The following is a 10,362-nucleotide window of genomic DNA, read 5'->3' as shown; positions in this document are numbered from 1 at the left end:
TAGTTTCAAGTCCATCCTTTGGTTGGACAGCATGGGAATTGTCATCTCAAGGGGGAATTCTATGAGAAGCCTGTGGACAGCTTTAAAACCTTAAAAGGGTTATTGGAACTCTATCTTAACCATAAGGAGAGGTGGGATAAAATGTCATGAAGAGATGGACTTTACTGCTCTGTATACATCTGATCCATTTGGAGCCAGCAGCTCAGCTGGAAATGTGTACATCATAATGCTATTACTGATTTTTCTGTCTCTTTTAGAAGGGAAATAATCATTAAAAAAAAACAGCTCTGATGGTTATCCTCTTCAAAAGCCCACATATATCTGGTTTTGCCATGAAGATTTTACTTGAAATTCAATTGTTGCGGTCTCCATGGAGCATCCAGACATTCTACAGATTATTCCACCAATGCCGTAAGACTTTTGCACCTTTGAATCTCTCAGATTATGAAGCCATCGGTCGTTGTGAACAGGAAGTGCCTGAATACTTTAATTTTGCAAGTGATGTGCTGGACAAGTGGTCTCAAATAGAAAAGGTAGTATTTCTGACCCTGCGGATTCAGTATTTTAAATGAAACTGTGCCTCCATCCCCAAAATTCATGTCTAAAACTGTCACAGACTTCAATTTCCTTCCCTTTTTCCATTTTAATGTCTTACTATGCAGAGCAAGAACAAGCAATTTGTTTCAGCATCAAAGGGGACATGGTGCTTTGTGTGTATGACAAAGTGCCAGTTTTGTAAAAGCCTCCAAGTAATTTATGAGCATTGCAAATCAGCTAAATATACACACAAACTTTCATGTGCCTTGAAAAAGGGTTCTTTTAAACAGTAACTCAACACATGCTTAAGATCCTTGCCCTGTCCTAGAATATATAATGTTGTTGAATTGCACTGCCTGAAGCATCCCAGAAGAACTACAGGAGTCTTGGAGGTAACCAGCATGTCACTTGTTCTTACATTGTCTCTAGGAACGAAAGGAACCATCAAACCCAGCTCTGTGGTGGATAAATGGAAAAGGAGGTGAAAGGAAATGGAGCTTTGAAGAGCTGGGCTTCGAGTCACGAAAAGTGGCCAATGTGCTCTCTGGCCCATGTGGTCTGCAAAGAGGAGACCGAATTATAGTGATTCTACCCCGAATCCCAGAGTGGTGGCTGCTGAATACGGCTTGTATGCGAACAGGTGAATGGTATTGTCCCTGATGGTCTGTGGACTGCTTGTTACCTTCTGTGTCAATAACAATTAATTTAACAGTTACATTTCTTACCTGATTTTGTAGGTTGCATATTTGACAATCAAAGGTGTTGACAGGGGTAGTGTCTTAAGACTGGTGGAATTACCTTCATTAGTTTTCTTTCACTTTTTGTGGCTTGTGATGATTTAGAAATCAATTTGATTTAATTTCAATAGATTTACGGTAAAGCTGCTAGCATTAACTGCCCTGTAGTTATACCTTCTACTTACATTGTGCCTGGAGCGAAGGGTCTCTTAGAAACAGAAGCTATTTTGTGCTTTAGATCTGCACATCTGTATTCAAGTGGAAAGAGAGTTCAAGGATGTGTGACTTGTTTAACCCTCATCTCATTTCTGGATTGCACGGTGCTGATATTCAACAAATCAGAAGAAGCTATGAAGTGACCAGGGCTGAAAGTGAAAAATAGCCAATAAGTTTCCCATTTTATTGCATTTCCAGGTGTTGTCTTCATCCCAGGGACAACACAGCTGACAGCAAAAGACATTTGCTATAGATTGCTGGCTTCCAAGGCTAAGTGTATTGTTACAATTGATGCGCTTGCTCCTGCGGTGGACTCAGTTGCATCCCAGTGCCAGTTTCTGAAAACAAAGCTAATTGTATCTGAAAGCAGAAGAGCTGAGTGGCTTAACTTCAGTGATTTGCTCAAGTAAGTGCTTTCTGCCTCAGCTCTAACATTGTTACCTCAAATGGAAGTTTTCTCATTGTTTAAACACATACCCGTGTCTTGTTAATGAACTAATACCTTTGAGAGGGTGGAGAGAAGGCAATTTAGTCAGTGTTCTACAAAGAAATAGAATATTTGGGAATAGCCAAAATGATAAATAAATATATATGTGTGTGTGTATATATATAGAGAGAGAGAGTCTTAGGACATCTAGGTTTGATTCATATGACTATGAAATAATATGGAAAAATAATATAGGAAAATAGACAGGAAAGTCTTTCACTGACAGCTGTGGGCTATTTGCCCTCTAAAGCTCAAAGAAAAATATCCTATACAAATTACTCCAATTCATATTCCTAAAACCTGATGATGATAAGACTTATGTGAATAGCATTTCACTATGAAAAGCTAGAAGAGCACACTGCAAAATGATCCTAATGCATTTAGAAATCCACCTGATTCACTACTGAAATGCAGCTGCCTAAGTGGCACCCAACAGACAGCTTTTCACTGCAGTGCACAGGACTGTGCAAGGAGTGGTGAAGCACCATGGGGTAGGGAAGCAAAATACCCTGCTGCAATGTGCTCAGGGTCCTACGTGTGATTTTTACAAACTGACATTTTGTTAAAAGCATCTGTGTAGCTAAAAACATTCTTTCATGGTAGAATACAAGCTCTCTAGTCACTTTGAGAGCTTTGTAAGATGTTCCATGTGCTCTTACAACCACTGAAGTCTGAACTAGCATTACCAGTTGTCACTGTATTTACTTCAATTACCACCTCAGTACTGGTTAACTGGACAAAAAAGAAAGCAGTAACACTGCATTCTTAAACCTCCTAGAGCTACTAAAGCATTGTCAAGTGGATTTGAAGCATCCTCTCGCATGCTGAGCTTAATAGTTCAGGGCTTAGGTCCATGGTAGTGGGTAAAATTGATTTGAGAAAACCTGAATATTGTCTGGAACTGTGTCAGTCCTACAGAGTCTGCCACTGGCGGTCAGGCAGGTAGGCTGTCTGGTTTCCCCAGATGGCTGCCTTGCAAAGTGCTAGCTGTCTGGCTCTGGGGGTGCTCGGCTGTCAGGCTCCCAGTCTTCTCAGACTGCTGGGCTGCTGTCCTGCTGGGCTTGCTGTCTCGCCAGATCGCTGGCAGCCTGCCTACCTAGTGGGGTAGCTGCCCAGCCTCCTAGCACCATGTCCTCAGCTGCCTTAGCCAGTTGCTTAGCTGGCCAGGGAGCTGTGGAGCTTGTCAGTGAGGTTACCTGCCAGCCAGCACGGAGAGACAGCAGGCCTAGGAAGACAGACATCCTGAGCCCAATCTCACAGTGGGGGCCAGGCATGGGCAATGTTTCTGTGCCAAGCAAAACCTTTTCAAACATCAATCCTGGCACAGAAGAAGTGGTTTTGTTTTCTCATCCCATTACGGGATGAGAAATATCTCCCTATCATGTGCCAGACTGCCAGGAATTTGTGTATCCCCATGCTTCCCCAGGATAATTAACTGGTGGGACCATCCACCACCTGAAATGGTGGGTCTGCCCTCAGCTAATTACATTAAGGCTGGAAGACATGCTTTCTGGAGGGTACTTTGGTGAAACACAAGATACTGGGTCTTCTGGTGGTTGTGGGAGGTGAGGGAAAGCATGAGCCAGTTGGGGGTATAACTGTGGAGAAGAGGTACGCAGAGAATAGTTAAAGTTAAAGACCAAGATCAATGACACCGATACAGAACTAGCAGTGCAAGAGTGAAGGAATCTCAGTAGTTTCTTAGCACTAACATCTCACTATATAGACAATCCTGCACAAAGAAGCCAAGCTAAATTAGCTGAATAACATCACTCACTGTTTCATATAATGTTTCCTTCTTTCAAGGGCCGCTCCTGCTGTCCATAACTGCGTGAAGACAAGAAGTCAGGATCCAATGACAATCTATTTTACTAGTGGCACCACAGGCTTCCCCAAAATGGTTGAACATTCCTATGGAAGCTTTGGTCTGGGTTTTTTTATCTGTGGAAGGTGAAGTATTCTGTTAATTGTGCTTTTACAGTTCTGACATACAAAGCATACAGAAGAATTTTTGTATATGATAAAGCTATGGTAGATGATGAGGCTCCCACATACAGTGCATGTCATTTCTTGTGGTCTCCTCAGCTGAATTGTACCCAAGAAGCAAGGATCTTGTTTGACATGGTATAAAGCACCATTTTAGAAACTGCTTGCCATTTAATCCATGCAAAATAACATATTTCAAAAAATTAGTTAGGATACAATTTATTTTTCTTTATGTTTACCACCAATGTAAAGGATAGATAAAAAGCATTTATTTGAGCTCTTGAGTTTTGGATCAAATTTACCATGCCTTTTTAAGACCAAAAAAAAACAAACAAAAAACCAACACACAAAACCGCTCACATTTTTAATTTCCACTTGCATGCATCCTTATATTGGTCATCTTTGTCTTTAACAGATACTGGATGAATTTGACTCCCTCAGACGTCGTGTGGAGCATGTCAGACACTGGCTGGATAAAGGCAGCTATTGGGAATGTTTTTGGTCCGTGGTTTCAGGGTACATGTGCTTTTGTACATGCCATGCCACAGTTTGATCCAAAAGTAATCTTAAATGTAAGGACACCATGCTTACAATGAGTAGTTACTCATATTTCATGTTGTTTTCCAGGCAGGACACAAAACTAAGCCTCTTAGGTTGATGGGATTAGCTGTTTTAAGTTGGCATAACCACAAGGTGATTGTGCTTTGAATAGGAATATAATACAGGAAGGATTTTGCAGCATGATTTTTTTGGGCATAGGATATTACCAGCTGCTTCTGATCAGCAGGAGTTACTGGTATTACTTAAACCTCTCCCCTCCTGTATTTCACTGTTGAAATGATAAATGAGCTGAATTACATGTAAATTAATACTTTAATTAAAATGCTGTGACCCTTAAGAAAGACAAGTCAGCACTGGAAAACAATGGAGTAGTGAGATGGGCTTGTTCCTAAATCAAATTATTTTCAAGCCTCTCAAGCTGATATGAGATTTACTCTTGCAACACAAAAAGGGGAGAGTGTTATTCCTAAATGGCTCAAAGCATGTATGTGGGAAAGTACACGTTCCTAACACCATGAGGTTTATTTGGGCATTTTAATCCCATTTCCTTTTTCAAAATGGTAGTTGTTAGTTTGATTTTAGTTTCTTTAAATAAATTTCTTGGCCTTGCTGACACCTGTTTGCAATGTGCATGGGATATCACATCTCTGCACAAAATGAAGTAGACGTTCAAGGCTGCTTTACCCATGGTGTGGCTGGAGTGACAACTGGTAAATGAGAGGTCTGCCCTTTGCTTTTGTTTATCACTACCTGTCCCCTGTCTCTGAGCAAACTTTCATTGCAGGCAGATGTGAGGTTTAAAAAATAAAAAGTGTGGCTTAGCTCTTCTACCTGAGTGATTGAGAATCATTTGCTGGTGTTATTGGAGAGAAATAAAGATGTGTCAGAAATCAGAGGTTCAGCTGAGATCTTTGCTTTTTCTAGCAAGGCACTAATGTCCTGTGTTCAGTGCCAGCCAAAGAAGGAATATATATGTTTGGCACTCTGAAAAAAAAAAAAAAAAAAAAAAAACCTTTTAATACAACATTACTCTCAACCCAGCCTAAACGTAAAGAGGTTTGGCTCTGCACCTTGTACTGCATGGCAGGCACTTTGTCAGGACTGCTGAGGAATTGCAGCATGTCTGGAGCTTTGTGGCAGTTCTTTTCAGTGTGAGATCAAATCAAAGACTGACAAAGGCAAAATATTCAAAAGAAACCTCTCGTCTTAGGTGCCTCCATTTTGCAGTGCCTGACTTTATCCTAAGGTGAAATGCATGCTTTACTGAAATCCCTTTCAGAAATTATGTTGTACCTCTAGAGCCAGGTTTTCACACAAAAGTCAAAAGTCCTTTGTGCTTCAAGTGAGTATCAGGACAAACTAGGAACACCAGCAGTTTACCACAGTATATTACCTCTTCACCAGGTGTTTTAAGCACTCTAAGTATCTTATCTCAACACTGACAGTCACAGTTGTTTTTGGTTGGTTGGTTGGTTGGTTTTGTTTTGTTTTACTTTGTGGGTTTGACTTCTTTTTGCTTTGGCTTACAATGTTAAGTGAGGTTACAGTCAGGCTTTACAATTTGTGCCCTAATATGGAATAGAAATGAATCATTAGCAACAAGTTGTTGTTTTTTTTTTCCCCAAAAAAAATATTGTTGAATTCTAATTTTCTTTTTAATTTGTCAGACCTTGTGCAGGTATCCAGTGACCACTCTGTGCAGCGCCCCAACTGTCTACCGCATGTTGGTACAGCATGACCTCACCAGGTACCTCATGTCTGTTAGCAAGTGACCATACCATGCCTGGGCAAGCTATTGCCTGCATCTTAATATTACTTTCTACTTAAACTCTCAGAGTGGTTGAAATTCTGTGTTGGAGGCAAGGACTGTCAGGAGGTGCAGCCTTTTCCTCAGTATTGCAGAGAGAGGTGACAAAACGTACCCTTTGACACCTCCAACCCAGAGCATGTTTTGCCCTGAGGCATTTGACAATAAATATACCTCTAGGCATTCTCTCAATCCTAGCTCTAAGAAAGTTCAGTCTGCCCTGAAGTCACAGGGTTGGACATACAGCTGTCTGGGAGAGCGGAATTTGTTCCTTTCTTTCCTCTGATATCAGCAATGTCCTCTGTCTATGAAGGTACACATTCAAGACACTGAAACACTGTTTGAGTGGAGGGGAACCAGTCAACCCAGAAGTGATGGAACAGTGGAAAAGCCAAACAGGACTGAATATCTATGAAGGCTACGGCCAAACAGAAATTGTACGTTCACCCTCATTTGTAAGGGGCTACAACTTAGCTATCACTCAAGACTCTCAGTGGACTAAGACATCTCATTCCTCCTGGCAAATATAGAACCTGGCTATATATATTAAGAAAGAGCGCTGACATTAGAATATGTAGCAGTTGCCTTCAGGAGGTTTTATTGTTTTACTTACAATTACAACTTGGTTATGATACTGCTTCTAAGATTACTTAAACTGTAAAATGTCATAGACTTTTTCTTGAAGACTCTCAGTGAAGTCCTCTAATGTTTTGGCTTACACAGATGGCAGGTTTAGATCTTAAGCTAGCTCAGCAGTGGGCACAGTACAAGAGCAGGAGTAGCCTCAGCAATGACAGCGAAAAACATCTGGGCTGGTTGTTTGTTTTTTCCAACAGGGATTGATATGTGGAAATATGAAAGGAATGAAAATTAAGCCAGGTTCCTTGGGCAAGGCAGCTCCCCCCTACGATGTTCAGGTATGGTGATCTCCTTTCCTGTTTGCTGTTATCATAGGAAGTGAAAAATGGGAAAGCACAACATACAGTACAACTTTCAGTACCATATGGTGGTATTCGGGGCTGTGAGTGGTTGAGCTGTTGTGTTGATTAGTTTTAGAACATGGCGCTCTTAAAATGTGAAAACATAACTACCCATTTGCCTTTTCTGTTGCAGATTATAGATGAAAAAGGCAGTGTTCTGCCTCCTGGGGAAGAAGGAGACATTGCTATCAAAATTGATGCCAAGCGGCCATTCACTTTTTTCACTCAATACGTGGTAAGCCAACAGTGAATTTCCTGAGAGCCAGTTCAGGCCTGCAGCATCATATGCATTTATACCTACAGGAGGAGGTGCAGCACAAAAGGCTTGTGGCTCTTCTTAACTTAACAGTGCTGTGACTTCAGTGACTTTTTGACTCAGTGGCATGAGCTAAAGTATCGATGGCAGGAACATGCAACAGTTCAAACTTCAGCATAAGATGGTCACCCATGCCCTTCCCCAACATATCCCACCTTGACTACTGTAACAATATTAATCCAAAACAAGCTGCCAAACTGAAGCGCTCTCCTTCAAATTTAGTGGAGGGTGTACTCACCCCTAGTGCATTTCAAGGGAGCGCCTCTGCAGCATCTATGTTACTTTTTTTGTGTAGAAACACTGGTCTTTTGCTTCTCCCACCATCTCTTCTTCATAATTACAGACAGCATAGAAGGCAAGAAGAGATTCTTAAAGTGTAGACCCAAATTATGCACAGATACTGAGTATATGTATTTGTTTCTCCCACCATTATTCTTTTAATCCAGAAAGGTATACAGCAATGGTGCTGCTGTATATATGTTTTTTTTCTTCAAACTTGGTCACTCAGACAGGCTGCAGGTATAAGCACCCCAAGGGAAAAGTAGCTTGATCAGGGCTAGATAGAGACAATGATTTTCTGTTTCTCAAGTTCCATCTGAGATCCAGCTACTGTGATAGGGGCAGGGTAAAATATTCTTAATATTATAAAGTATTTATTTTTGGACTGAGCAAGGACTTCATGATATGAAACCTCCATTCTCTCCCCCTTTCTTCAACAGACCTACTGTGTGATCTTCACTTCTGTATGTGCCATTGTGATAAGTTTTCCCTTATGGAAAAAGCAAGCACAAGCTCTTAGAAAGAATGCAGTGAAAGGTATTATGGGTAGTGTCCAAAGTGGCAAAACTCATCTCTAAGCTTAAGGCTTCCCAATATTTCGAGTATTTAATTGTTGCTTGTTCAACAGGATGATCCAGTGAAAACCGCTTCAACAATCCGTGGGAACTTCTATATCACTGGAGACAGAGGGAGCATGGATGAGGATGGTTACATATGGTTTATGGGGAGATCTGATGATGTCATCATCTCCTCTGGGTTTGTAGATTTCATTTAAAGTGCCAAGAAATGTCTAAGAAATAACTATATGCTTTTCACCTAAGCATTTAATTAATTTCTCTCTCCTAGGTATCGTATTGGACCATTTGAAGTAGAGAGTGCCCTGATAGAGCATCCAGCTGTTGTAGAGTCAGCTGTGGTCAGCAGCCCAGACCCCATCAGAGGCGAGGTAATTAGTGATCACTCTTCAATTCATGAAATGTCTTCCGTCAGTTTACATTCAGTTGCCAGTGAATTCATAAGATCCTTAATATAGCTATCCCAACTTTTTCATCACTTTACTCAAAGGGAGTAAAGCAATAGTTTGTATATCCCATATTCCATGTATGGTTTTTTAGTGACAATATAATCATTAGTCTGTTAAAGAACATGACAATGAATATAAAAGTGACTCTGGTAGGAATTGCTGTACACTTTCACCTACTGCTGGGAGAATTATATTCCTTAATTTAACAATGTACATTTGCAGAAAAGGCCCCAGCATCTAAGATCTTTATAACAGTCTTTTGCAGAACTCTTACAAATTTGGAAGCAGATTTTGAAACTTGTGTTATGATATTTAGTACCTTTGTTACCATAAAGTAGAAACATTATTTAGTCAGAATTTTAAATTTGTTTACAGGACAGGTGTGAAACAGCAAGCTGATACTACAGGCAATATTCATTTATTCTCAATTAACTGCCTCATTTACTAGGTTGCTCTAGATTAATTAATGCTGTACTTTTGGTTTATTTTCCCTTTGTAGGTGGTAAAAGCTTTTGTGGTCTTGTCTCCTTCCTTTAAGACACATGATCGAAAGAAACTGGCCTGCGAATTGCAAGATCATGTAAAGAAAGTTACTGCTCCATACAAGTACCCCAGAAAGGCAAGTAAATAAGAGTGTATTAAAAAAATAAAATAAGAACTCCTGATCACCTTTTTAAAGTGGAGAGAGGCTAGAAACTGAAAAATTAGACTCAGTTCATAACATCCAATTTAGTAACAAACCAAAAAGCCCAAATATGTGGTATGCAAGAGAAACGACAAATACTATTTCCAGGAAGATTATGGAAAATAATAGACACTACAGAATCTGAAAAACAAACTGGAATTATTCTACAAGTTACCAAATTCTTATTTAAATTAAACAGAATGGAAACCTATGTTATTTTGAATCAAAAATCTATAAATGAAGTCTGCTTATTTTACTTTTTTCCCTCTTTTTAATCAGATTGAATTTGTCGAGCAGCTGCCGAAGACAATCACTGGGAAAATCAGACGGAGTGAACTGAGGAACAAAGAGTGGGGACAGATTTAGTTTTGATAAGCAATCTAAAAAAACTGTCCCCACTGATTCCACTTGTAATGGAGATTTTCTATTACAATTGTAAGCACCAATATAGGATTGTATTTCACTCACTAGGCAGTGAATGTGTACTAATGCACAAGGTTTAAGAAGTCCCAACTGTGTGGTCCTTAAACGTTTGCATTCTTGTTTAACAAAAATCATAGAATCAAACATACCGAGCAAAGCATGTACAAATGCAGCATCTTCCAGCTGCCTAACACTTGTCAGAATTATGGCAGGAGTGATTACCATGTGAAGGAGCAGTCTGTTAATTCTTTGAGACCAGGTATCTTAACTCACAAGAAGTTTATTAATAAGGAAATCATAGTAGTAGCTGATAACGTACCCAGA

General features: G+C 40.1%; 1 protein-coding gene across 1 annotated transcript; it reads left to right on the top strand.

The window, feature by feature from the left end:
* The first annotated feature begins 332 nt into the window (after positions 1–332).
* LOC116495396 (acyl-coenzyme A synthetase ACSM4, mitochondrial-like) lies at positions 333–10,186 on the top strand. The gene is made up of 13 exons (XM_032197819.1): positions 333–533; positions 967–1,177; positions 1,689–1,896; positions 3,784–3,927; positions 4,379–4,535; positions 6,192–6,271; positions 6,645–6,768; positions 7,168–7,248; positions 7,445–7,546; positions 8,535–8,662; positions 8,753–8,852; positions 9,430–9,549; positions 9,895–10,186. Exons 1-13 carry the CDS (start codon positions 333–335, stop codon positions 9,979–9,981), a joined length of 1,743 nt encoding a protein of 580 aa, XP_032053710.1. The 3' UTR covers positions 9,982–10,186.
* The last annotated feature ends 176 nt before the right edge of the window (positions 10,187–10,362 follow it).

Source organism: Aythya fuligula, chromosome 15 (genome assembly GCF_009819795.1).
Source record: "Aythya fuligula isolate bAytFul2 chromosome 15, bAytFul2.pri, whole genome shotgun sequence".
Classification (NCBI taxonomy): domain Eukaryota; kingdom Metazoa; phylum Chordata; class Aves; order Anseriformes; family Anatidae; genus Aythya; species Aythya fuligula.
This window is presented reverse-complemented; position numbering and strand designations above follow the sequence as displayed.